This window comes from Sciurus carolinensis, chromosome 9 (genome assembly GCF_902686445.1).
Source record: "Sciurus carolinensis chromosome 9, mSciCar1.2, whole genome shotgun sequence".
Classification (NCBI taxonomy): domain Eukaryota; kingdom Metazoa; phylum Chordata; class Mammalia; order Rodentia; family Sciuridae; genus Sciurus; species Sciurus carolinensis.
This window is the reverse complement of record NC_062221.1, coordinates 29,078,781-29,106,202: the sequence shown is the minus strand read 5'-3', so window position 1 is coordinate 29,106,202 and position 27,422 is coordinate 29,078,781. Positions and strand designations below refer to the sequence as shown.

Genomic DNA, 27,422 nt, shown 5'->3' with positions numbered 1-27,422 from the left:
CCTCAACATTAACTCTGAGGAATGCAGGTTTTGTGGGGCCTCTCATATGTCCAAGTTAAGGGTGTCACCCTCAGGCTTTCCCTTGGAGACCAGAAGGCATGATTCCGAGACCAGCAAAATGTCAAGTCCTCCTCTTCAACTCTGGCTGTGAGGATCCCTCCGAAAGGTGCAGGAAGCACAACCTTCCTGAGCCATGGAGGAACCCAACATTCTGCCAGTCAAAAAGGCTTGTAGGGATTAGTGCTGCAGTGAGCAAGGCTGGAACTACAAGAGGAGCTCCTAGGGTTAGTTGACAATTCCTGGTGCCTAGGGCCAGGGAGGATCCTGTAACAGTGGTCCACTTTATGTTTTGAATATAGCCCTTGCTGCTCTGCCACTGTAGCCAGGGCTGCAGGCCCTGAACACTAAGGAAGTCCTCATGCTGCTGCCTTGACCAAGAAGAGGTTCCCATTGACACCCTACTCCCAGCACTTTTGCTCTAATTCCAGCCCCAAACACAAGGTGAGGGACCAGATTTCAAAGAGAAAAAGATGAGAACCTGGTCCAAATCTCCCATGAAATGAGCAAAAAAGAAAAAAGAAAAGAAAACAAAAACAAAAACGCCCTAGATATTCTTGAGGGAGGAGGGCTAGGAGTCCTTCCAAAGATCAATCTGACCTGAATCATTCACAGCCACCATCCTACCACCACCACCTCCAACAGAAAGAGGCAACAACTGTTTTCTATAGAAGTTTATTCCCAAAACAGAGCGCGGCTTCACGGAACAATTTACACAGACAGGAAAGAGGGCCACTGGGCTTGAGAGGGGGGACCCCAGAGAGGGGAATCTACAGAACCTAGGACATAGCAAGGATACCCTCTCACCCACAGCAGGCCACTCAGCCCTTTGAGGGCTGGGGTCATTTTGGGTAAGAAGAGCTGGGGTCCTGGCTGGTGGGATTTGAAACCAGTCAGTGAAGTAGAATCTCTTAATCTTAAGGAGAATAAACTGCCTCCAAGAGCATGCATGGCGTGGGGGGTGGGGAGGTGTCTGCATAGACCCAACCCAACACAACCACTGTTGATAATGGTAAAAGGATGCCTACTCTCAGACCTTCTGGGCCTGCAGTCAAATTGGGGGCTCAGGATTGACCTTTGGCCTGGGAGAGCTAGGAGTTAGAAACCCCTTCAAGATGACCAGGCCCAGGATCTTCACAGGTGGGTCCTCTAAGCCCCTCTCCCACTTTCCCTACCTTTCACTTGCAAACAAAAGGGGGAAAAATTCTCAACTTAAACAAAATGTTAAAGTTCAAAATTTTAAGGTGTAAAAAAAAAGTTTTTAAAAAATCTCACCTGTAAACAAAGTAACAAAATTTTAAAGTCCCCAGTTCTGGACATCAGACAAAGTAACAAAAGTGAATTTTGTGAACAGAGTCCTAACAGTCATTTTTCCCTTTAAAAGGGAATAAAGGAGGGGTGGAACTGAGTCACTTCTGCAGCCCGGTGCCTAGGGCCAGGGAGAATCCTGTAAACATGGGAGGCAGTGGCACCTACATTCTGGGTCTTGAATTCCCTTGTTTCTGCTCCCTTTGTTCATTCTCCCACCCACCCCTCAGGGGGTAGTGCGGGGGAATCAAATGGCACCACAGACAACTTTTGCTTGGGCAGGGGCAGGTCAGTGACCCTCAACCTACCCAATACTGGAATGTCTGAGTAGAGGCCTGGGCCCCTCCACAAGGGAGAAAGGGAAGCCTTGCTCTGTAAACATGACATCTGCTGCTCCACCAGTGCCCACAGCATCAGTCCTAGGTCATAAGGCAGTAAGTGGCAGGGACTCCATGTAATAAACACACACATCCACGGGGAGGGGTGGTATAAGCAAGCCCCCATGAGGGGATGAAAGGACCCCTGTTTCCAAGACCAACTCCCAACCCCAAAAGTTAGGCTAGTGGGGCATTTAAGAGAAAATGAAGATCAGTTCTGTACTTTGGGCCCTGACAATCCTCAGATCAAGCTGGGGGTGGGGTGGGGTGGGGGAAGGAGGGCATCTGTCCACCTCAGTAAGATGAGAGAAAAGAACATATGGTTTGCTAGGGACCCAAATGGGACCCAAATTCTGCAACTCTCTCTCTCTTTTCCCTTCCCTCTCCCAGCCCAGTCTCAAACCCCCAGGGGAGACAGAAAAGCTGAAAAATAACAAGCATATCTCTCTTGTTACAAAGGTACAAAATGTATAAAAGTCTTCCCTTCAGTCCCTTACCCACCCCGAACTTGTCACACTCATGCTCACTGACGCACATGGAACCTCCATACTGCCATAGAGGGAGCTGGAGGGAGGGCATATAGGATGCTGCCTTAGGATGGGCTCCCAACTCCTGGATTTTCTCCTGTTGCCCTGTTGTTCCTCATCTCATGTCATCCCTCAGGAGTGACCCTCACTTCTGGGAACCCTGTAGAGTTGAACATGGACATCAAAGTTAATTGCTGAAAGGATCCTAAGTCAGGTGTCTTCTGGCTTCTCTACCATACCTGACCTTCTCCACCTCCCCCATTACCCTTGCCTCTCAGTGTTCAGCCCTTCATAGCCTCTTTGGAGTCCTGAGTCCTCCACCCATTCTGAATACCTGAACTTGTCAATAAGTCTTCTTGACCACTTAGGTCTTTTCTCTTAGCACTTAGCAAGCACCTACCATGTACAGACACTATGTTAAGCACTTGGCACATAATGTCTCACAAATCTCCACATCTCAAAGAATTTGTTACTATTGACCTTTCTACAGATGAGGAAACTGAGGCTCACAGAGGCTTATACCCTGCCCAAGGTCACACAGCTAGTGAGGTAAGAGAACTCAAACTCAGACTGTATATTCTAAAGCCTGAGTCCCTACTCAGTTCCCCAGTCCTCCTCCTAGACAGCCAAAGGCCAAACTGTAGGGGGACCCAGGTGTAGGTCAGCTCCTTCTCATCCTCGCCCTTTAGTATCCCTCTAGAGCCCTGGGTCCTCCAACCCCACTGCCTTTCCCTCCTTTGTCTTCTCCCAAATACTGGGTCCTGCTCAGTTCTGTTGGCCCCCTGTCCTACCCCCAGAAACCCCTCAAAGCCATCTCTCAGCCTATAGACTCCCCACTCCTCCAGAGCTTGACTGAGCTGTTCTCCTTGAAACACAACTCTCCTATTGGCTTACAAGACCTGACATCTCCTGGTTTCTCCCCACGCTACCATTCCCCTTCAGGCTCTTGTGTATCCAGCTATTTTTGGGCATGTCTGCCATCTTCTACCCCACAGATGACTTGCAGGCTCCTGAGATGTACCAGATCCCAACTCAATCCTCTAACCCTCACAGCCCATAGTGCCCAAAGGTAGGAGGAACTTAATATTGACTAAATACAACAATGAACGAATGATTTATCCTCAAAGTTAGCTCTTCAGTCTGACGTGTCTGGTATCCTAGGATATGACCCCTTAGGCAAAGCCTCTGAAGCAAAACCTCCTTCACTCCTCTCTACCATTTGAAAATATGGGGTTATCTTCTACTTCCAGGCCTTGACTCCTGCCTTGCCCCTCCAATAGCTCCAGCCCTTTAGAGGACAACTATTTTTTCCTTAGCAATCATACAGCTGGTGAGTCCCTGGTAGTTACATTCCATTTCCATGCCAGACTTCTGTGCCTAGCCTGTGACCTCCTGGATGTACTGAGCCCACACCCATCTGTCAACCCCCACCCCATTCCATGCTGGAACCCAGGGTAGGAGGCTATCCTAAGCTAATAAGGGTGTGAGTGGATGGCTAGGTCATGCTTACTCTGAGTCTGGCGACAACTCTGAGATGCTGTGGGATGTGGCAGAGCGAGGTGTGGAGGGCCCAAGTGCAGAGGCTGTGGCAGACTGGGTTGCAGTGGTGTGAGGGCCAGAGGGCGTGCTTGAGGACTGCACAGAGGAAAGAGCTGAAGAGTTGAAAGAGGCGAGGATAGAGGAGAGAATGTCCAGTTGCTCTGTGGAGGGGCCATGGCTGGGGCCACTGGTTGGCTCCTCCCTAGCTCTGAGCAGCTGCAGGGGTGGTCCAAGGGCCTCTCGTGAGGAATGCCTACTAGGCACCTGATCCAGCTGCTCCCGGGAGTTCAAGCTCCTGGACAGAGTGTCCAGAGGCCGAGATGGCAAGAGGGGGTCCCTTGAGAGTTGCTGCTGGGGAGACAGGGGCAAAGTAGGGTGCTGTGGGTCAAGGTCCCGGGTGCGTCGGGGTGGGGGCAGTGTGCTCAGCCATTCTCGGGGTGCCCCTAAGTCAAGTGCATCCCGTGACCCAAAGCGACCAGCTGTGGCTCCAGGGTAGTCTCGGGGTGGCTGCCTCCGGGGTAGGGTACTGCCCCGATCTCTGGCCTCTAGGCGGCTTGATGCAGCATCCAGGTGTTCCTGGGAACCCGGCCTACTCAGGGGACGCAGAACAGGGACAGGGACTTCCTCCAGTCTCTCACGGCTCAGCTGCCGCCGTAGGAGCAGATCCAGTTGTTCTCGAGAAGAGTAGCGACTAGCTGGCTGTGAAAGGCTACCTGTGCCCCCACCAGCATAGATGCGACCATAAGAGGCAGCTGGCACAGCACGGTGACCCAAGGTAGCTGCACGGCACCAGGACAGCTCAGGAGCACCTCGGGTCTGTGGCACCAGTGGGTATTGCAACCGGTTCTTCAGGATGCCTACAGAAGAAACAAAATGGGAGGCAGGGTGGTATTCCCTTGGTCTAGAGATGGGGCAGTTGCTGGGACCCCTGTCAGAGTTGGGAATAGAAATCCCCTGGGCAGGAGTAGAGGCAGCCCTGGGGATCTCAAAGAGGCAGCAAGACAGAGGCCAGAATGGAGAGGTAATAATCCTCTGGCTCAGGTGAGGGCAGTCAAACTTTCTTGCTGAGGTCAAAAGAGGGGCAGCAGCCAGGTACTGGAAATGTAGGGTTAGGTCAAAGAGGAAGTTCCCAGGGCTGGGGCAAAAGCAGTCTCCAGGGTCCCTGTAATGCGAAATTGAAGGTAGAAGTGTCTTGTGTTGTGCAGGAACAACCTCTGGGGGTTCCTATAAAGCAAAGTAGGGAGACAGAAACTTTCCAGATCAAAGGGGCTCTTGGATCTGGGGGGCAACAGCTCCTAGTATCTCCTAGACTTGGGAGTAGAGAAGAGAGAAATCCCTTGGGTTGGGGCAGCACTGGCCTCTGGAAGTAGGATAGGGCACAGGAGGAAGGAATTGCCTAGGTCGGGATAGGTGCAGTTCCTGGGGACCATGAAGCAGGGTAGAGGAACAGAAACCTCCCAAATCAGAATCAGAGGAGTTCTCAGTTTGGGATCAGGAAGCTGAAATCGCTTGCATAAGGGCAAGAGTAGCCTCCAGGGTTCGTGCAATGAAGACCAAAGGTCAGAGACCATACCTTTCCTTTGGCGCTGGGACCGGCCCAGGGATGTTTCATCACCGCTGGTCAGGGCCAGATCTGGCTGGTTGTTGTTGGCTGCATCTTTGCTGGTGTCCAGGCCTAGGCGTCTTTCAGAGCCCCATGTCTGCAGAGCACAGGGGGCTACCTCACATTCCCCCAGGGCTGGCCAGTAGGATAGGAGGTCATTGCCATCCATGTCTGTGGAGCCAGGACAGGTTACATAACCCTCTGATTTGACCCCAGTGACTCATGACTTCTGTGACCCAGACTCAGTGACACTCAGTGATTCCTGACTTTTGGGACCTTTGGGACCTTTGGGAATCCTGGCTGTTCTCATTGAGTAGAGGTAAGAACAGGGAGGGGGTTACAATAAGGCCTCACCCCTAACTGAAAGTGGACAGATACTAGAGACAGGGTAGCCTAATGGCTGAGGGGTCAGGAAGACCAGATTGGGCCCCAACCCACAGGGACAGAGAGGTTGAAGGAATAACATGTCATTCTATAACATCCCTGACTTCATCATTCTATTGCTCAGGCTGTTCCTGTGTCATCCAGACACTGCTGGAAAACTGGATGGGAATGCTGCATGTGGTTCCCATGAAGACCTCAGAGGGTCCCAATGTGTCAGACTCAGGCATCCTGAGGAGATGACAGGGTCCCTGAATCACATCTAAGTGGAACATAGGGTATCCCTCAGTCACTCATGGAGTTAGAGTGTTCCCATCACCTTTGGGGTGAGTGAGGAGCCTCTCACTCTGGGCTGCCCGTCGGAGTGGACGCTGGAAACGACCTCGTGTCCGGCCATTGTCCTCGCTTTCTGAAGATGGAATAGACAGACTCCTCTCCTCCTCCAAGGACAGGTCACTGTCAGAGTCAGTGTCTGCACCTAGAGTTGGGAAGACCAGAAGGAGGAATATGTAGCCGTAGCTTGGGGAGGCAAAGGACTTGGGGGTAAGGAAGAGGCCTGGAGCTAAGGGTCTGGAGGTGGGCACAGCAAGGGAGTTGGGGACAGGGGACCCAGGTAGAACTTGAAAAGGGGATAACAGAAGGGCTAGAACTTATCAGGTATAAGCTGGGTTAGGAATGGGTTGGAAGAACCAGGGCTAGTTGGGTAGGTGCCTCCTAAGACAGTGACCTGGGGAGAGCTCATCCCATCCCAGTCAGCCACTGCTCTCAGTTTGGGGCAGTAGAAGGATCAGGAAAAGACCCTCTCCCTCCCTCCTTCCTTCCTGATCCAGGGCTCCAACTCCACCAGCATCTCGATGGAACATGGCCACATCCAGGTCAGTGGGGCCAGCATGAGCCTGGAGGCTGTGGTCAGTGTGGTCAGCAGCTGAGCCATGTCGAACCAGAACATTGTCCCTAGAAATACAGGAGACCCCACCAATCAAGGACAGATGTGATGGGGTGCTTTAGGAGCTGCAATATATTCAAGGACATGGCCAGCTGAGAGTAGAATGGCTGAAGGTATCCCTGGATATGTAGCAGAAAACATCTGGGCAGAGGCAACAGCAAGACCCCAGGTGGCTGAGATGAAGTCACCCGCCTTAGGATCTGGTATTGCCAACCCCCTGGTGAAGGGGGACTGGACTAAACCACACATGGCCACTCACCTGAGGTAGCTGCGGCCCCGCTGGCTGTCCTGGTCCTGGGTCCGGCCAGAGCGGGCACTACTCACTGAGGAGACGGTGGAAGCACCAAGAGTGATGCGGATGAGGCCACTCTCTTCAAAGAGGGCTGTGTTGTTGTAGGCCGCAGGTCCCTAAGGATGGTGGGTGGGACAGGGGTTTGAACCAGCTCTGAAGGAGCCTCAAACTCAGGCCTTCCAGAGTCCCCATGCTGACTCCCCAATCTTGGAAGCTCCTCACCGTCCCAGGTGCTGGCCTTGTCTCCTCAGGTACTGCCTTCCTGCCCAGACAGGCTGGTGTCCAGGCAGCCCGAGCATCTGCATTCAGGACACAAAAGAGCAGCAGCACTGCCAGGCCCTGGAGGTGAGCAAGGACCAGGGTGGGGTCATTAAAAGTCACTAAGAGATCAAAAAAGTCAGACAAGGTCAGAAGAGGGTCACCAGATATCCCTGTGGGTCAACAAGGAGGGAGTCAGTTATTGCAGGTTAGTGTGAGCCAGTGAGAAGTCCAAGTGGGGCTTAGAAAAGTCAGCAAGATAGGGCTGGGGAGATAGCTCAATTGGTAGAGTGCTTGCCTTACAAGCGCAAGGCCCTGGGTTCGATCCCCAGCACCGCAAAAAAAAAAAAAAAAAAAAAATTGAAAAGTCAGCAAGATCTGAACAACAGGAGTTAACTAGAGTCAGTGAGGGACCAGGAACACAATGTTAGTGAAGGTCTATCCAGAATCAGCACCCAGCCTGATGCATCAATGTCTAGTTGAGAGTCTGCCCCAGGTCTGGAGCTCACAGTTAGGGCCAGTGTCTGGTCTGGAGTAAGCACCCAGCATAGCAATAATGTTACCTACTCAGAATGAACTCCAGGCCTGGGGGCAATGCCTTCCCTGGAGCTAGGCCCAGCCTTCTGAAGCCCCATCTAGTTCTGGGATAGAGGAAGGGTGCAAAAGGTACCTGAAGGCCACAGAGTCCAGCATGAAGGTAGTGGAAGGCCAGGATGCTGTGGTTGACTGCCAGGAGGCCAAAGAGCCAGGAGGCACTGACCAGCAGGAGGAGCAGAAAAGAGCTGCGAAGGGTCCTGCTGCGAGGACATGGGAGGATACAGGAGGACACAAAGGGGTCACACTGGAAGAAAAGGAACTTATACAGGAACATGGGAGGTCTCAGAAGAACAGAGGGGAGATGGGAGGTCACACAAAGAACCAGGAGAGTACTTAGGGAGCCATGAGAGGACATGGGGAAAATGGAAGAGTGTAGGTGCCATGGAAGAAAACATGGGAACATATATGGGGCAGAGGGAAAAGTCAGTCACCCAAGCCATGGGAGACTCTGGGAAGGATGAGGAAACAAGGAGATGGTATAATGGAAGCACATGTGGGACCAAAGACAGACCACAGGGCAGGGCAGGCATGACTTCATCCAGAATTTAGAGCCCAACCTATACCAAGGATGCTCTGGGAGCTCCATATCTCATCCAGGAGGGGTCTTCCATCTGTGAACCCACCCTTTTCCCCAAGTCAGTCAACTCACAGCACAGAGGTCTTCTTGGCCTCCCTTTGTCCTGTGGAGCAGGATGTGCGGGCAGCAAGGAGAAACATAGTCCCATTCATCTGAACCCATGGCGGACATGTGGGGCCCAGGAAGGGCAGAGAGAAAGAGACAGAGATAGTGAGAGATAGGAATGGAGAGAGACCAAGACTACAGAGAGGCAGAACCTATGAGAAATTCACACACACACACACACACAAAGATACAGAGATCAGAAACATAAACAGAGGAGCTTAGAATCATGGAAAAGCTGGAAATAGGGAACCAGAGGGACTGAGAGATGGAGACAGAGATACAGAAAGAAGCAGAGAGAGTACCCAAGTCTCTGACCTCATGCCCTTCATCTCCATGCCAGCTGAGTGGGGAATGGTCACTCTGTGACCAGACAACAGAAGTAAAGAGAACCCAGGAAGCCTGTGGACTGCCACCTCAACACTCTGCAAAGTCCTCTCCCTTTGTCCTGGGAGGGAAGCACATGGTGGCATCAACTGTCGGGCACTCACCACAATGACCAGGACAACAGGGCCAGCAAAACTCCAGATGAGGGGTTCGTGGATGGAGATCCAGCAGAAGTCAGGATTCCCATAGCCCTCAGGATCCAGACCAACAGCAAGACCTTGGAAAAAGAAGGGGAAGGACCAAAGGGGTGTCTTCTAGAACCACTGACAACCCCTCGTGTGTGGGGAGTGGAGATGAACAGGTTTTTCCTTGAGTAGATGGCATTGGGGGGCTGGTCAGGGGTCATAATCAGGATTGGGGACATGGTCAGAGTTAGAACATGTGATAAATGGAGATTTTTGGGTCACATCCTTGAATAGACAAGTGGGCAGGGCCTCACCCAGCAGCACAGCAGGGACACCCCAGCCCAGGGTGTGGTAGAAGCGCATGGCACCACGGTCCACATTGCGGGGCTCAACCTGCATGCGATAGAGGTGCAGGCCCTGTACCAGGAGCCATGCAAAGGTGCTGAGGAAGAAGTAGTGCAGGAGGATGGCAACCACAGTGCACACCAGCTGAAGGCAGGAAAGGAGACATAAGCACATTTCCTGCCTTGCCCTACCTCTGACCCCATTGCAGGCATCTACTTCCCATCTCTGACTCTTAAACCACAGTATCTTACCCCAGCTTATTGTCCCAAACTGCCCACAACCTGAGCATCCCTAACCTCAGCTTCTGAACTTTGGCCCCAGGACTTCCCAGGTTAGGTGGGGTCATCAGAACACAGGTCCCCTAGCCCTGATTCTGCACCTGGTTATGGGTCCTGTGAATCCCCAGCAGGAAGAGAAGTTCTGCCACCCCCAGGGCAGCGGCTACATTGGCATGGATCCCACGCACATTGGACTTGAGACTGCGTAGGCTCAGCAAGACAGCTGCAGTCAGTACCAGCGCAGCCACAGACACTGCCACAACCACATGGGTGAACACAGCCAGAAGCTCCAAGTCACCTTCTAGCCGCTGTGGAGACAGAGATGGTTACTGGGGTATAAGGCAGAGCCTCCCTACCTTTCAACTTCCCGCTTCCTCAGAACCCAGAACAGAGCCCCACCTCACGGGGGGAGGCATCCATGAGGACACCAAAGGTGCCCGTCCGGCTGCAGCGACACCGTGCATGGGACCCATTCCTGTGCACCAGCTCACAGTCCCGTGCTGTCCACATGCCATGCTGGTCCACCCTGCAGCCACAGGACAGTTAGACCTACCTTTCCCAACAGGGAGTGCCCACTGCTAGGAATTGTAAAAGATGGTGGAAGGGGCGGAGGGTGCTTGAAGTTGGGGAGCAGCATTCCTCATGGGCCTACTTGCAAGGCAGCAAGGGTAGGGAGCTCAGGAGCAGGCTGGGATTATCAGTTGGCCTCTCAGAGGCTAATAGAGGGATCAAGGGTTTCCAGAGCAGGGGTCCTCACAGGCCAGGTGGGTCCCACTGCACGCAGATCGCCTTGCTCCGATTCGCTGTCTGCAATAGGCGGAACTCAAGGCTGATGGGGGACTCCAGAACACCCCTTAGGAAATTGCGTCCATGGAAAACAGCCACGCTCACCACCGGGGAGTTCATAACAGGGTTCTGGGGGAGCCTGAAGAGATACCCCATTTAAGCTTGGTCACTGATGACTGCTGATCTTTCCAAGCTCTAAATAGCTATCTTGCCCCATCTTCATACCACTTGCCATGGTTGACCTGGGGTCTAGGATGTCCCTAAAACAGATGGTCCTTCAAAGAATGCCTTCTTCCCTGGCCAGCATGCCAGGGGGCTTCAGATTCACTGCCCAGATTGGGGTCTGAGCAACTTTTGATGGTCTGCAACTGTTTGACTCAAACTTCCCCACTCTCACCTCCATCAGACCATCAATGCATCTGTCAGTGTATGTCCCAGTCAGTTGCCCTGTCTGCACCTGGCTCACATACCCCTCTTGTATAAATGACCCATCTGTGGCTCCATGCCGATCAGTCTTCACCTATTCTACTCTGCCCAAGTCCAGAGAAAATTCACATCGTACCTAACTTGGATAGGTCTTGGAGCTGTGTACAGGGACATCTTTGTATATCTGTGAACTTACACATCATTTCACCAAAAAAGAGGGTACTAGGCTAGGTAGAAGCTCACAGCAAACTCAGAAGTGAGGGGCCTGAGAATAGTTCTACTCATAGTACCTGGCGCCCCGGCGCTCAGCTTGGAACTGAGCAGGCAGCAGTCCCCCCAAGGTGCGGTACATGAGGAGAATGACAATGGAGATCCCAGACTCAGGTTCAGGCTCTGGAGGGGCTGGTGGAGGGACCACACTTGAGGCAGTAGAGTTTTCCAAGTTGATACTTGTGGGAAGAACTGACAGGGGGGAGGAAAGAACCACTGTTGAGTGGACTCTAACCTATAGAATCCACAAACCCAACACTGAACCCAACCCAGCATCAAGCACAGGGATCTATTCCTTGCAGGTCCAGAACTGGGAAGTATGGAAGGCAGACACCCATGAATGAAACATTCAGGACTGTGAAGGATCAGCTGTGGTGAGGGAGAGGATCTGGCAAGTGAGATTGGCAACATGCAGGGTAGAAGGTTGACCTGGAAGGGTCATATTTAGGAGGTCTGAGGCAGAGAAAGTCTAACAAGGGGAGAATCTGCAAGAGGGTAACATGGTGTCTGTCTTGAGAGAACAGGGAAACAGGACCTGGTCAGGGATTAACCAAAGGCTCTCACCTTCAGATAGGAATGGCTGTGGAGTCTGGGAAGGCAGCAGCACGTGGGTGTGAGGATCCCAGGCATCTTGGCCCCGAAAAAGGTTACTGTGGTAGCGGGGGTAGCGATGGGCCCCATGGGTTGAACTAGGGTGCTCCACACGGTCAATGCTGAGCACTGTTCAGGAGAAAGAAAGGTTACACCCATTAAGTAACTCCCATACCAAGAGTCTCATTTCCACCTACCCCAATCCTGCACCCAAGTTCCACAAGCCACATTTTCCTTGCCATTAGTAAAGAGACTGTCCCCACAAAGCCTGATATAGCCTCCTGCTACTGTTGGCATTAGCATTTATAGCCCCTCAGAACTCCAGGCCCCTGCCTTTTGCAGCCCCAGCTATACCCTGCCCCACCCACCACGCACTGATATTGGGTGTCACCAGTCCCACAGGATTCAGGTATGTGAGTTCCATATTCCTTGCGAGTGTGGCTGCATATTCCTCCAGATGCTGCATCAGCCCTGCGCTGCCTGGGGAGTCCCCAGGGGCTCGCTGCCCCAGCGCTGCCCACAGGTCCCCTGTCTCTGGAGCAAGCAGTGCAGAGCCAGCCCACAGCAGATTCTGAGAGGATGGAGATAGAGTTGAGCTCAGTCAGATAGTGAGAATGTATGAAGGGAAAGGGCAGGCATGAGGGGTTTGGCAGGTGCTCAGAAGAACCCCAAGAGGCAAGAGGGCAGGCATTGGAGAAGGGAAGAGAGAATGTCCTTTACTTCCCCAATGATCAGGAGGGACCTGAACTGGGGATCCAGGGCTGGAGGACTAGGGAGTCAGGGCACATAGAGCTGGGAAATAGGGCCAGGGATCTGGAAACATAACACACAGTCCTACCTCATTGAAATGGGCATCTTGCGTGGCTGTCAGCCCAAAGCCCTGCTGATGGCTTTCAAAGGCCAGTAGGTAGGCCAAGAGGCGGGCAGTGACTCGGACATCTTGGCTAAAGTAGCGGTCAGTGTGGCCAGTCACCTCCCGTAGCCGTTGAGCCAGTTTCTTGGCCTCTGCAGTATCCAGTGTTGTCTTGTTCAGCTCTAGGCCATCCAACTATCAGGACAAAATGGGAATGGTTGCTCTGTCATCCTGTAGGCTTTTCTCAAGTCTTATAGGGAGAAAGACTTGGCCAGATTAAAGGACAACTAGGAAAATCCCTGTAGGTCAATGACTTAAGATATGATATTTGGTGCCCACCACAGGCCTGGGGAAGTTGAGTCCAGGACCAGGGCCAGGGAAGGTCTAGGCAGTCTCACCAGCAGACTGAGCTCTCGAAAGGCAGGGGAGGTACAGTTGAAGAGGTCAGGCTCCAGCCAACCCCGATCCTCATCACATAGTCTCACAGCAGCACCTAGGGGCAGGCAATATTTGGTCAGGCCTGGGGCCTGGATACCTTTGCTGACAGGGTAACCAGAGCACCCTCTTCTATCCCAGAGGAAACCCTGAGACAGAGGTCAGAGTGACTGGCATCTATGACTAGATGCCTGGATGTGGCAGCCCAAACCCAGGTGGGCCCCAGCTGTGTGTTGGTCAATTCCTGAGGGGTCTGTGGAACATTCTCACCACTAAGCACTTAAAGAAGAGCACAGGATGGGGCTGTAGACACACATGTACACACACACACACACACACACACACACACACACAATTCTCATACAGGCCAGGTCAGGACACACATACTGGTCAACAATTCATACTCATACACTATTGCTTAGCTGCACATACAAGAGACATGTGGACCAGGACAAATGTACAAATACTTGATGACCTCTCATATACACACAAACATACTGATTCAGACAAGGTCTTCCAGGAGTATAATGTAACACAAGTGAGATGGAGTTGGGGTTCTCACACAAGTTTTAACTGCCCCAGTGGTGACTTTACTGTCATCACTCTCCTTTAGGATGAAGTTGAATGAGAATTGACCTGGGTCTTAAGCAAGCTTATAGCCACCAACAAAAGGGACCCTAAATTAAATGTAGTACCCCATTCTCCCAAGACAGACTCACAGACACGTGCACAGGCACTGTAAGACACACACATGAGCATGCGTACACAGACAATCTCTATCCAGTCACTGCAGAGACCTCAAGCAGCAGAGAGGGTTCTGAGGGGCTCTCAGGCAACAGGAAAGAGCTAGTGGATCCTCAGTTAGAGGGGAGGGGTATTTTGTGATCTCAGTCAGTACAGAGAGGCCTACAGGGACCTCAGGAAATGAGGAAAGGCCAGTACAAACCTTCGGAATTAGGGAAGGGTTGGCAAGGGTCTTAGGAAGTGGGAAGGGATCTTCAGGGTTCTCAGGTGACAGGGAAGGGTCTCTGAGGACCTCAGGCATCCTCAGACAGCAGAAAGGGGTTTAGGCAGTTGGAAATAGATTTTAGAGACCTCAGGCAGCAGGGAGGGGTCTGCAGGGACCTTAAGCAGCAGGAAGGATCTGCAAAAGCTCAGGCAGTGGGAGGAGGCAGTGCACCTGAGCAAACACGTACCCCTTACCTGCACCCCGCAATCCTGCCCAGAAGCCAAGAGAAACAGATGAAGGCTTAATGAAGGTATAGGGAGGAACCCAGAGCCCTAGGAGGTAATGAGAGGCCCACCTGGACTCCCAACCCACTCCCACCTCTTTCCAGGTACAAGGTCACCCGACTAAGGAAAAGAAGTGGCTCTGATAGTCAGAGAATAGCCCCCCATCAGCAATGCCCCTATCTCCCATACTCACCTAGGGCCCCCCGGGGACAGGGCACTGTGGCCAAGACGCCAAACTTGGTTTGGGGCCACCACACACCCGATCTCAGGGACTTGGGGCAGGCATCATAGAGCACTAGGGAGAGAGGAAGCTCTGAGCCAGGCAGCCAGGGTCTAAGGAAAGTGACAGTCACACCTACTACCCCTGTAGCACACACCACTGCAGACCCACCACTCCCCTGCTGACTTCTTAAGAGCTGGCCTGTCACATTCTGTGACAGGTCAGCAAAGTACTTGGGGTAAATGTGGGGCTCCCTGGGTACAACTGGTCTCCCCCAGGGGAAGCTTCCCAGAGCCCCCCTACCCCAGAGCTAAGTGTGCCATTGATCCTTTGGTGGCAACTTGCTGGAACCAGCCCTCTACATGTGGAGCTGGGTGGAGCTTGCTTACCCCGGCAGCCACTGGCTGTCACCTCAGCAAAAGGACTGTCACAGCTATTGCACTGGCGGCCAAGGGCTCCTGGGCGGCAGGGGCACTGCCCACTGTGGGGTGCACATGATCGCGAAGTGGAGCCCACTGGGTAGCAGTCACAAGGGAAGCATGAATCACTGCCCCGTGGTCGGTAGTGGAACTCCTGTTTGAAGAGGGGTCAGGGGCCTAAAGTCAGAGCTCAGGGCTTAAGATCTTAGGTCAAGGCTTGGGGAACAAGTGGAATTAAGGACAGATGGTAAAGACAATAGGAAAACTGGTCTCAAATGAAGATAAGGAAGAGATTATGGGACAAGGATAAGAGATGACAAATAGGTCACAGAATTCAGGTAGGAGGTAAGGGTCCAAATCAGGTGGCTGAGGTCAGCCAACTGGACAAGAATCATAGATCATATTTAAGGGTTAAAAGGTCAGGGTTAGGGGCCAGGCAAACCTTGCAGTGACACTGCCCATTTGTCTTGTTGCAGCTGGGGTCAAAGCCCTTATGAACATCACAGTTGCAGGGGCCACAAGTTGGGCTCCCCCACCAGCCCCGTGGGCACTGCTGGTCCATCCTAGGGATGAGATGAGGTGAGAGATGCCTCCATAATACTTCAGTGACCTTCCCTGTCCCCACCGGATCTCTCCATCATCTCAGCCCCCAGACTCTCACCTGTGTTCACAGTGGTGACCAAAATAGCCACTTGTACAGTCACAGGTATAGCCATGGGGGGCTCCTGGGAGGTGCCGGCATGAACCCTTGTTCTGACAAGGGTTCAAGAGGCAGGCATCCACACAGCCTGGGCCATAGTAACCTGAAAATTGGGTCAGGAAGTCCAGATCACTAGTCACAGAGCTTGGAAGGAAGTAGGCATTCTTCCTATTAATTCCTGCCTCCTCCAGGCCCTGCAGCCTCCCAGTCTTTCCCATAGGCCCCTGACTCCTGCCCGAATGACCCTCTCAAGGCCCACCTGGCCAGCAGGTACAGGAAAAAGTCTGCCAGAGATCTCGGCAGTCAGCGTGGGGTGGGCAGGGCCCAGATGCACAGGCGTTGGTCACGACACAGCCAGGCTCTGCATTCACTCGGTGGCTTGGGGGTAACAAGGCTGGGGACCCCAAGGGTGTAGAGCCGAGCCACACCCCCTATGGACACAGCCAGCAAGGGATAAGACCCATGTCAAGGCACCTCAGCATTAAGTCCTGTAGAGCCAGCCACCCAGTCTGATGACCTCTGATATACAGTTTCCCTCAGGTCCCCCCAAATCCAAGGCCCCCCAAAAAACCCCAGTTTAGCCCCCCTACTGGGCCCCAAATTGTCCTATTTCTGATAGAGATCACTAATGATCCTTGATTATCTAATCTAGACTCTTACCTTCAACACCAAAGAAAGACTTGACTAGTCTCTGAATGTTCTGGGTCATTTATCCCCCCCCCCCATGTCAACCCCTACTTGAATGCTATTTTTCAGCTCCACAGGAGCCCCTGATATCTGACCACTGACCCTAATGCCCCCACATCATGTTCTCATGCTGACCCCCACCTGGATACAGCCGACCAGACCCTGAGGAACCTCCTCCTTACTGCTGTGGGGCAGGCCTCCCACGTGGAGTTGCTTTACCTTCAGGCCTTGCAGCTCACTCCCCACTGCCATGGTGTCCTAGACAAGGGGGACAGTCAGCACGGAGGGAAGGGGTGACTAATGGACCCCTGCCATCCCCCAGAGTCAGTATTTGCCTTTTTCTAACTCATAACCATGCTTTGTCCTCCTAAACTAGGGGAATAGTGTGGGAATAAGCTACTCCCACATATGGAGAACCTGCTAGGGCATGGAGGATGCATAATAAAAAGGCTGCAGTCAAGAACTGGGCTCAGACAGGTCCCTTCCTCCTGGACCCAGAGCACACCTTGAAGTTCCATGATTTTGACCTGAAGTAAAGATTGGGGTGCAGACCAGAAGGACCTTTTAGGAATCAGGCAAAGTACTGACTACAGAGGTACCCCAAGACAAGAAATCTGGGTTGTCTCCCTGACATGAGGAGAGCCTTGACAGTGGCTGGTTGGGTGGACTTAGAGCAAGGATATGAGCAGGGAGACAAACTAGGGGAAGAACATTAGATTTGGTGCAGTGGATGGAGTAGAGAGGCCTTGGATTCAAGGTGGGGTCAAATAAGGTAAATCTGATTGGAAGACTGAGAATAGACTACATTGTGGTCAGGTCAGACCTGGAAGAGGCTGAAATCCAGCGAGACCATGAAGACTTGGTGGCCCCGGCGGCCACCTGGCTCCTCCTGCAATTCCAGTCGCAGATCATGCCACCGGCCATCACTGACAGTCACTTGGTCCAGCAGTAGGTGAGTAGCATGGCCTGAACCCCTGGTTACCATCACAGAGAGCAACCCTCGATCTAGCTGTGGTAGAGATAAAAAGCCCTGAGGTTAGAACCCCAAACTGAATTAAGACTGGGAGATGAAATGAGATGAGAATATCAGAGGTCAGAAGAGAAAAATCAAGTCTATACCTGCCACACAGGGGACACCTGTGCCAGGCAACACCATGTTGCTGACATGGGTCAGGGAGCAAAAGACAGGAACAGAGGGTCATGGATTGGAGCAGTTAACATAAGAAAAAGCTATGCTTGTACCCTGCACCTGCAGAGAATATTGTGGTAGGGAAGAGTCAAGGGTCAGGGTCCAGAGTAGGATCCAGTGTGATTAGGACACCTGGCAGAGAAGTATGCTATATGACCAGGTCTGAACCCATAGGAATGTTGCTGGCAGCATCAGAAATTGATGGCTGAGGGTGTATAAAGGGATCAGAAGGACAGACACACCTGGCAGAGAAGCGTGCTGTGTGGCCCAATCTGTACTTGCATCAGGACCCCCTGCGTCGCCCGTGTCCGAAATGCTAGCCCCAGGTACCATGGCACAGTCACAGCCATGTCACTTCCAAAGTCCCAACTCAGTGTGCCGTTGCCATGGAAATGGTAGGAATGGGCCATGGCTGAGGAGATAAGAGAAGTAGGGTCACAGCCCCTATTCTAGGAAGAGACCCTGCAGACCCCTCCTGCCCTATGCTGCCCACTCACTGAGCCGACAGTCTTTGCCACCGAAGCCCACAGGGCAGTCACAACTGAAGCCACCCCAGCGCTCTGAGCAGAAGCCACTGTTCTTGCAGGGGCTTGAGTCACAAAAGTGCAGCTTGGCCTGGCAGCCTGGGAGAAAAAGGCATATGGAAGATATGAAACCATGGGGTGAGGGCATGAGTGCTAGGAAGGATAATTAGGTACAGAGGGGTCAAAAACCAGCATGATCTCTGTATCATGTTTTCTGGTGGAGAAGGGGTTGGTAGGAGTAAGGCCCTAAAGACTGGGCTCCAGGAGCCTAGCCATAAAAGGAGACTGGTTGGGGTCAGATACAGAGCCACCTCATGCAGTCCTCCAGAACCCTCTTATGATGGGGACAGAGCCACAAGTGGGGTTAGTGGGAGCTTTGAGCCTACCTGCCATGGTGCCATTGTTTGCAACGAAGGCTGCCATGTCCACTCGGCGGCCATCAATATGCAGGTCTCGCATACAGCCAATGAAGTCCTTGTGGGACACGGGGAAGTTCTCGGGGAGGTTGGGGACACCCCCCAAAAGCAGAGGGCCCGTCAGGTCCAGGGACCTGGGAGTCAGGGGCCTGGGTCATTGGTGGAACTGGGGCCAAAGTAGGATTGCTCCTGGGGGCCACATGAAGTAGGGGATAGGACTCAGAGGAAAGGGTAAAAAGCAGGGAGGAAAAGGCCAGGCTGGGGAGGGAACAGGGACCTTACTTCAATTGTGGGGGTACAAAAAAGGAGATATGGTGTGAGGACAAATGGTGTGAGGAAAGTTGGGAGAGATAGGGTCAAGGGTCATGATGAAGGAGTGAGGCATCCAGGTGACTGGGGCAAGGGATGGAGAAGTGGGTTTGGAAGGTGAGATCAGCAAGTTCAGAGATCTGGAAAGCTGAATATGAGATTAAGGAGCTATAGATGATATGTGGCATTAGATACTTGGATGAGAGTAGAGACTTTTTAGAGGACTGGGTATCTGGGTACTTACGTGTGGGAGCAGGGAGTCAGGGATAGAATACAAGATTGGGGGCTAGGGTGAGTAGGCTTCCAAGGTCTTTAAAGGGAATGGGAAATCTGATGATTGGGAGAAAGGATGGAAAGTTTGGCTCTGACAGGCTGGGTTGAGGAATGGGGTATGTGAAGGGTTGGAGTGGGTTTTTGTAGTCAGAAGACAAGGGAATGGGGGCCTCACTTCTTGGAGCTTGTTTGCACACCAGCAGCAGCACATGAGTAGTTGCCAATCTCAGCACCAAACTGCAGAGCTATAGCCACATTGCAGTCATCCACGCTTAACACAGCCACCTTGTCCTTGGAGGGGCCCTGAGCACCCCCTAGGGCATCTGTCCGGGGCTATAGATGCAGGCACATCAGTCAGCTATGCCCAAGGATAACCCCTGAGAAGCAAACTCAGAATCACCCCCCACCACACACACACATACACCATGCCAGGGGTGGCACCTACCTTGTTGTAGTATTTTAGATGCACTGTATGCCACTGCCCATCACTCAGGCCCCCTGGAATTGTGGGGCTGACCACTGTATTGGATTCACCTGTGGGGGATATGCACATGGAGTGTTGTTTGGAGTTGCTGAGCTGCTCTACCCCTAGCTGGCTCATACAGCACATTCCCATAGTCATCACTGGATGCATCAGATCAGTATATCTCCTGGTGACCACACTGGTTGGAACAGAGTGGCCCTGAAGAGATAGGAGAAACACACACCTCTTGGAGAGATGGACCTTCAAGCAGGGAATGGTCATGGAGGTGGGTCCTTCACTATTGTCTGTTTGGCACTGAAGTGTGTTGAACAATGCCACAATGAAGTAAACCTGAGGGGACCCATGGACTGCATTTTCCAGTCATTCTGTGCACACACTGTCACATACATTCCAGGGAAGCACCCACCAGTGGAATATGTGAGCCGCACTTGGCCAGCCACGAGCTCCAGGGCCAGAAAGTCATGCTTCTCGTTCAGGCGCCCATTATAGAAGAGTAGCCCGCTGGGCTGCACTGTCGCAAACCTGGGTGGAGTGGGAGTGGGGGCATTAGGAACTAAAATGACCTCACACCCACCATCCCTGAGAGGAGGTTTGCTGGTCACCGCCCAAGCTGGAGCAAGAGAGGAAGACAAGAGATGCCAATGTACTAATGGCCAGCGTACTGATTCTCTGAGACACCCTAGCTGGCTTCAGGGGAGGGGGCAATGTCCTGTGGGGACTTTGGGATGAGGTAATCAGGAATCTGAGGGTCATGGAGGTAGGGACAGAATGGAGGTGCACAGAGACACGGGGCGGGCACCTACGAGAGGGACAGCGTGAGGTGGAAGCGCTGCCGCAGGCCACGGAACATGACGAACGAACTGGGCGGGAATGAGCGTGCAGCCACCTCACAGCGAGGGCCCTCGAAGGCGCCGCCTGCAGGGCACTGGCAGCGGAAGCCACCAGTGGGCGCTTCGGTACAGGTGCCTCCATTGCGGCAGATGCCGGGCACGCAGCGTCCAGCCTCGGTGTCCAGCTCACAGTCTTCTCCTGCAGAGCAAGACGCTGTCAGAGGCCATTACCGCCATGCTCTGCCCACACTGGAGCAGGATCAGCCCCTCCAAAGGCAGTGAGCCTCAAGGCGGGTTCCAAGACCTCTGATGGATCGAGCTGCCTGAGCGCACGCCCTCATTCCATCTAGCCTCGGCCCACTCTTCCAGCTCATATCTGGTCACACCCCTTGTTGCCTGGCCCTCAGTCACACATCCTTCACAGCTCTTCCATGCTAATGCTTTTATTTCTTGTGTTTTTAGGCCTTCCCTAGGTTGAACTCTATGGTTTCAAATCTAACTGCGCCCACACCAACCCTATTGCCTCAAAAGTGATGTCCCGTCCACACTTATACTGTAGTCCCACCCCCAGGCTTTGCCAGTGTTCACCCAGCTCTGGTCCGACCTTCAGCCCTGTATGGAACTTACCAGTAAAGCGTGGGCGGCAGACGCAGGTGTAGCCTCCCTCGCGCCGCGCACAGGCGCCACCATTCCGGCATGGGTTTGAGTAGCAGAGGTCCAACTCAGTCTCGCAGAAGTCACCAGTGAAGCCAGGTGGGCAGCGGCAGCGCAGGCCAGCAATAGGCTGGATGGGTCGGAAGAGCGTAGAGGCGGAAGCCAGGAAGGGCGCGGATGAGTCAAAGCGGAGCACCGACACACATTTCATGTAGTTCTCACAGGGTTCACGCAGGCACACGTTATCGTCGAAGGGCAGTACATCCAGCAGAGAGCGGGCAGCAAGTGCAGCACGACGCACGTAAAGCTGCTCCTGAAGTTCCTCTGAGCTGAACCAGGGCCCTGCAGCGCCCGCCCCCGCCCCACGCGGTGCTAGCGCGGAGAAGCTCACATTAAGCACTGTGCCCCCGACGTCTGTGTCGTTCTGGATGTTGAAGATGAAGACGTCCTCGGTGGGTGTGGAAAGCACTGCGGCCACGCCTTCTAGGAAGTGGCCCAGCAGCGGTGACAGGAAGCGCTCCTGCCACATGTTCTCCAGACGTACAGTCAAGCTGTTAGCCAGTAATTCCTCAGTGATGATGACCACCCGCAGCACACACTGCGCTGTCACACTGTGTAGGCCATCTGTAGAAAAAGGCAGGGACAGTGGTCAGTCTGGGATCAGCAGTTGCCTCTCTCTGGGACACAAGAGGGCTGTGGCTAGTGATTGCCCAGTCCCCAGCACCTCTGAGTCAACAGGTTGACCCCCACCAGGACACAAGTGAGTCTGGGACTAGTGACCACTACCTACCTCCCCCAGCACCAAGGTGTCCGCAATTTGCTCCTTCCTCCCCAGCCCCAACACAGGAGGGGGATGGGTCAGCAATCAACTAGTGCCCAGGGGTTGGCAAGTCACTCCAACAACACACAAGATGGTCCCTAATGCTGGGCATGGTTGGCACACCCCTGTAATTCCAGGGACTGAGAAGGCTAAGGCAGGAGTATCCCAAATTCAAGAACAGCCTGGGCAACTTAGTCAGACCCCCATCTCAAAATGAAAATAAAAAGGGTTGGAGATATAGCTCAGGGGTAGAGCACCCTGGGTTCAATCCCCAGTATTGGAGAGGGGCAGGGAAGGGAAAGCAGGTCCCTAAGTGCTCACGCCCTTATTCCTGTAAAGGTCAGTAGCCTACTCCACTCAGGACACAAAGAGAAGCAAACTTCAATGACTACCCATTTCCAACTTTCTCCCTCACCTATTTCCCAGCATGACAGAACCAGCAAAATACCCACTCCAAGAAACAAGGTTCCAAGCCAGCAATCTTGAAGGAACTCTGGCTCTGGGAACACTGACTGCCACTCCCCAGAATCCTGGGTCAACAAGCTGGACCCTGACACATCTACACCTCCCCCTACAAACACAAACACACCCCAACATTCTTCAGTTAGCAAGCTGCCCACCACCCTAGACTTGGTTTAAGTGCACACCCCCAGAGATGAAGGTAAGGTGCTTATCTGCCTTGTGCATCTTTGTCCCAGACCCTGGCATGTGTTGAGTGATCAATAAAGATTGGTTGTTGAGTGAATTATGAGTAAATGAAGGCTATGCTTTCTCTACAGTGCCAGGACTCCCGCCTCCAGAATTGAGGAATGAGCATTACTAAAGCCTGCCTTCCAATCTCTGCAGCCTCCAGTAGGTAGGACTTCAAGAGCCTCTTCAACTTGTTCTCCCTTCCTAATAGGAGGGGTTCATGAAAGTCTGGAGCAGGGTAGACAAGAAAGAGGCAGGTGGGTCTCTGGACATTTCCCCAAAGACAAGGGCCTTAAGCAGCCAATCCAGTGTGGGCCCACTCTCTGCTTGAAGCTGCCATAGTAAGCTGCTATTCCCAACTATTAAAGTACTGGTCTCTTTTTCCTCAACAAATTGGGTAAGGGTCAGTCTGGATCCAAAGTAATCATTCATCTAAACATGGGCATGGTATGGACTAACTGGCATTCTGGCTCTGCCTGGGACCTCTAGAGCATTATTTGAGGACCTCCACTGCCCTTTAGGAATAGCAGAACTATCCCTAGGGTAGCAGACAGTTGTTTACAACATTTATGGTGTCTACTAGATGCCTTAGAATTTGGGTTTTTTTTTTTTTGGTGTGGTGCTGGGGATTGAACCCAGGGCTTTGTGCTTGCAAGGCAAGCACTCTACCAACTGAGCTATATCCCCAGCCCGAATCTGAGTAGTTCTTAGGATACTGTCCAAGAACCTAAGCAGAGTCCTTGTGAGGTCTATGGCAGATCTGTGGGGCACAGGAACTTGGAAGACTTGGAAATCACTATTTGATTTGAGGAACTTTGGAGTTCCTGAGGTCATGACAGGTTAGGATCACTGGGTCACTTGCCTGTCCCCTGCCCCTCACCTGTGACAGTCACCAACATGGAGGCCACTAGTGGACGGTTGTTGTCTAGCTTTCGGCTGAGTCGCAGTTCCCCACTTGTTTGGTTGACCATCAGCAGCTGCAGCTCATTGCCACGCTCAAAGGAGTAGAAGAGGTGATCAGAGACATCAGGATCATAAGCTGGGATGCGCCCAATGATGCCTGAGGGGAAGGTGTCTGAGTGGTTTGATACATAGTTGTTGAAGAGGATCTGGAAGTTGTTGAGCACAGGACTGTTGTCATTCTGGTCAACCAGGCAGACATGAACAGTGGCCCTGCTGACCAGAGGAGCAGATGTGGCCTGCACCACAATCACATATTCCTGACGAGCCTCATAGTCCAAGTCAATGAGTGCTGTCAACTCTCCAGAGAAGATGTCCATTTGGAACAGCTCAGGGATGTTCCCCTCCACAATCTGGTACATTATATGGGCATTGGGCCCTTCATCGGGGTCTACTGCAGTGATCTGGGCCACCACCGAGCCCACAATGCTATTCTCCTTCACTCGCACTTCAAATTCCTCAGCTGGAAAGACAGGTGCATTGTCATTCACATCTTGCACGGTCACCTGGATACTGACTGGAGTCCTCAGTGGAGGCACACCACGGTCCACTGCATAAGCAGTCAACTCATACACTGGCACTGCCTCTCGGTCCAGCCGCCTCACAGTCCGGACAATGCCAGAGGTGGGCTCAATAGTAAAATCTCCATCCCCATCTTCCCCATTCTGGAAAGTGTATTGGACCCGGCCATTGGCATGAGCATCCCGATCAGTGGCTGAGATCTGCAGGACACTGGTGAAAGGTGGAGCATCCTCAGAGACCAACCCTGTGTAGTGGGAGGCCACAAACTGTGGTGCATTATCATTCACATCATTAACCATCACCTCCACATAAGTGGTATCTGCTTTCTGTGGGATGCCATTGTCCCGAGCAGTAATGGCTAGTGTATAGGTCACCTGGTCCTCATAGTCCAACGGAGCCTGTAGTGTAATGGCCCCTGAATCTGCATCAATACGGAACTGGGGCAGGTTGTCCTCCAGAAGATAGGTGATACGAGCATTCTCACCCACATCATCATCAGAGGCACTGATGACCACCACAGTGCTACCCACTGGGCGATCCTCATTCATACTCACTGAGTAGTGAGCACTTTGAAAGACAGGCCTGTGAGTATTGGCATCTGTGATATTAATGTGCACATAACAATGGTCATGAAGGGCACGGTCAGATGCAGTAAGCACCAGCTTGAAATAGCGTTCCTGTTTGTAATCCAGTGGCAGAGCCAATGTCACCAGACCCACACCCCCTTGGGTGCTGATAGCAAAACGATTCCGGGTGTTACCACCTGTGATCTGGTAGCTGATGGCACTGTTGGCATCCCGATCTACAGCAGTCACGCTGACCACACTAGTGCCCACAGCTGCATCCTCATTTAACCGAAGATGGTACTCTTTCATGGTGAATTCAGGCCGATTGTCATTAACATCTAGCACAGTCACTGTGACACTGGCTGAGGCAGACAGCGGGGGTGAGCCATGGTCTCGGGCCTCTACGCCAAAAAAGTAATGCTCCACAGACTCACGGTCCAGGGGACCACTCACAGAGACCCAGCCAGTGGCGCTGTTTATTACAAAAGGTGTATCGGGTGCCACACCAGTTAGGGAATATTCCAATCTGGCGTTTTCCCCATGGTCTGCATCCACCGCCTGAATGTGGATGACTGAATGGCCCAGGGGTGCATTTTCCAGAACAGAGACCTGGAAGGGTGTGCTGACAAAGATAGGAGTATGGTCATTGATGTCTACCACCTGGATGCTGGCCAGGCCTGTGTTGTTGGACAAGGGTGGCCGGCCTGCATCTTGCGCCCGAATGCGCAAGGCATACTCTCTCTCTGCCTCGAAGTCCAGAGGTGCCACTACCTGAATCTCACCAGTGAGGCTGTCAATGGCAAAGTGGCCACGGCTGTTGCCGCTGATGATGTTGTAGTGCACCAAACCATTGGCGTCCTTGTCCCTATCTGTGGCAGTGACACGTAACACCACCGTATGGGGGCGCACATCTTCCCGTACCTGCGCCACGTAGCGCTTCTCACTGAATTGGGGCGCGTTGTCATTCTCATCCAGCACAGTTATATGTACACGAACGGTGGCCGAGCGTGGCCCTGGCTCCTGGCCCTGGTCGCTGGCCTCCACCACCAGTTCGTAGCTTTCCATGTGCTCGCGGTCTACACGGCCGCTGGTGCTGATGAGGCCAGAGCGTGGATCAATCTCAAAAGCGGCTGGTACTGCAGTGTGAGCAGCCGGCGACCCCACGAAGCGGTAGCGCAGGTTGGCGTTGGGGGGCGCATCGCCGTCCGTGGCACGCAACTGCAGGATAGGGTAGCCCTCTTCCACATTCTCACGAAGTGTTTCCCGGTACTGCGCCTGCTCAAACACTGGCGCGTGGTCATTGCGGTCGGCTACTGTTACTGCTACCATGGTGGTGGCCGAAAGGCGTGGTGAGCCGTGATCCTGTGCAGTCACACGCAGGTAGTGGCGCTCCATACTCTCCCGGTCCAGAGCGGCAGCTGTGCGGATGAGGCCACTCTGCGGGTCAATGCTGAAAAGTTCCAGCGAGCGGCTATTCATGAGTGCGGCCAGCGAGTACACTAGGCGCCCGGCCTCACCCATATCCGGGTCCTGCGCCACCACTCGTAGCACTGTGGTGCCTGCTGCCTCATTCTCGGGCACCAGGGTCTGGTAGTTGTACTGCGGAAACTGCGGGTGGCGATTTGCCGCACGACGACGGCGTGACCTGTTCGCTGAAGGTATTCGCCAAGTTTCAGAGCCCGCCGGCAGTCCCGGGGGGCGCGGCCCGGGGCGCTGCGGAAGGAAGCGGCGGCGGAAGACTCCACCGGAGCGCATGCGCTCGGGCGGCAGCTCGGGAGCTGTCCGAGACTTGTGGGGTGCTGAACCCACTGTAGGAGCTGTCCTCGCCGCACGCGGTGCTGAATCCAGTCCAGGCCCAGAACCCATAGCTCCGGGAAGACAGTCCCGCCGAGGGGCTGCCCTCTCCGTTCGGGATGCTGTGGCTCTCTCGCCCTGACCCCTGCGCCCTGGTGCCCACAATCCCCCGCAGCAGCGTAAGGTTCCCACTCTTTTGCGGGCGCCTCTCCTAGCGTTACGCTGGGAGGATACTGGCTTGGGACCACCGGGCTGGGCCAGAAGGTCCAAAGGGAGGGGCAAGTTGTTCCCTAGACCCGAACCCCCTGGGGACAGAGCCTCTGTCGGCTGACTATCTCTCCGCCCGCAAGAGGAGACCTCTGGGCGCCAGCATAACAGAGGCCCTGGTCCCTGACCTGTCTCTCGCTGCTCAGGGGGCCCTCGGGCGCCCCAGGCGCTTTGCTTTCCCCCTCGGAGCCCCAGGAAGACAGGCTCTCTAACTCCCAAGCCAGACCCCCCATTCGCCCGGACCCCAGGCGGCTCGGGACAAAGAGCCAAGGCTCCGCCGCCGATCTGTGCCCTTCGTCCTGTAGCAGGAGCTACCCCCGGGTCCCAGCCCTGGTCCCCGCCGCCCCCCAGCTCCTCTTGGCTGAGGGGGAACAAAGAGAGGAGGAGAAGGAGCAGGAGTACCGGGGCCAACGGTCCCCTGAGACTCTGCCACAGCGGCCACCTCGCCATCACCCCCCTCCTCCCTGCACGGCCTCCACCTCCCCCCGTCCCGGTCCGGGCCATGGGCTCGCCCCGCCGCTCCGGCCCCCTCCCGGGCCCCTGCCGCCGCCCCGGCCCCCTGCCCCTCGGCCTGTCGCTCCGCGCCGCTGCCTCCTTCTGGGCACCATCTACACCGCGGCCTGAGCCCCTTTGACATACGGCCCCGGCTTTTGCCGCCCCCACCACAGCATCCCCGACGCTGCTGCCACCTCCCGCTGCACCAACATGGCTCCCGGACGCCCCAATGGTTCGCTCCACCTCCGCCCCGACGCCCCAAACCCGGTGGTACAACCCGTTGCGCATGGCAGCTCCGGCTGTCGAAGCT

The 27,422-nt window shown here is 53.7% G+C and overlaps 1 protein-coding gene across 5 annotated transcripts in view; it reads right to left on the bottom strand.

Moving 5' to 3' along the window:
• Positions 1-27,075, bottom strand: part of Celsr3 (cadherin EGF LAG seven-pass G-type receptor 3) — a 37,312-nt gene extending 10,237 nt beyond the window's left edge. The window contains exons 1-36 of one of the 5 annotated variants that reach the window (XM_047563289.1): positions 23,389-27,075; positions 20,972-21,622; positions 20,318-20,543; positions 19,921-20,036; positions 19,476-19,564; positions 19,206-19,363; positions 18,419-18,582; positions 18,006-18,131; positions 17,751-17,920; positions 17,143-17,328; positions 16,461-16,577; positions 15,892-16,063; positions 15,594-15,735; positions 15,375-15,495; positions 14,903-15,086; positions 14,487-14,588; positions 14,264-14,278; positions 13,024-13,118; positions 12,611-12,820; positions 12,148-12,343; positions 11,746-11,901; positions 11,202-11,373; positions 10,457-10,624; positions 10,099-10,225; positions 9,801-10,007; positions 9,391-9,565; positions 9,056-9,168; positions 8,535-8,614; positions 7,959-8,085; positions 7,253-7,369; positions 6,998-7,146; positions 6,637-6,746; positions 6,112-6,270; positions 5,382-5,582; positions 3,780-4,665; positions 743-2,429 (exon numbers count right to left, since the gene is read on the bottom strand). In XM_047563289.1, the coding sequence (XP_047419245.1) occupies positions 2,402-2,429; positions 3,780-4,665; positions 5,382-5,582; positions 6,112-6,270; positions 6,637-6,746; positions 6,998-7,146; positions 7,253-7,369; positions 7,959-8,085; positions 8,535-8,614; positions 9,056-9,168; positions 9,391-9,565; positions 9,801-10,007; positions 10,099-10,225; positions 10,457-10,624; positions 11,202-11,373; positions 11,746-11,901; positions 12,148-12,343; positions 12,611-12,820; positions 13,024-13,118; positions 14,264-14,278; positions 14,487-14,588; positions 14,903-15,086; positions 15,375-15,495; positions 15,594-15,735; positions 15,892-16,063; positions 16,461-16,577; positions 17,143-17,328; positions 17,751-17,920; positions 18,006-18,131; positions 18,419-18,582; positions 19,206-19,363; positions 19,476-19,564; positions 19,921-20,036; positions 20,318-20,543; positions 20,972-21,622; positions 23,389-27,067 (9,894 nt within the window). In that variant the 5' untranslated portion in view covers positions 27,068-27,075 and the 3' untranslated portion in view covers positions 743-2,401. Of the gene's footprint in view, positions 1-742; positions 2,430-3,779; positions 4,666-5,381; positions 5,583-6,111; positions 6,271-6,636; positions 6,747-6,997; positions 7,147-7,252; positions 7,370-7,958; positions 8,086-8,534; positions 8,615-9,055; positions 9,169-9,390; positions 9,566-9,800; positions 10,008-10,098; positions 10,226-10,456; positions 10,625-11,201; positions 11,374-11,745; positions 11,902-12,147; positions 12,344-12,610; positions 12,821-13,023; positions 13,119-14,263; positions 14,279-14,486; positions 14,589-14,902; positions 15,087-15,374; positions 15,496-15,593; positions 15,736-15,891; positions 16,064-16,460; positions 16,578-17,142; positions 17,329-17,750; positions 17,921-18,005; positions 18,132-18,418; positions 18,583-19,205; positions 19,364-19,475; positions 19,565-19,920; positions 20,037-20,317; positions 20,544-20,971; positions 21,623-23,388 lie in introns of those variants that run through there. The other 4 variants (XM_047563290.1, XM_047563291.1, XM_047563292.1 and 1 more) reach the window with 4 other exon arrangements.
• Positions 27,076-27,422: the final 347 nt, after the last annotated feature.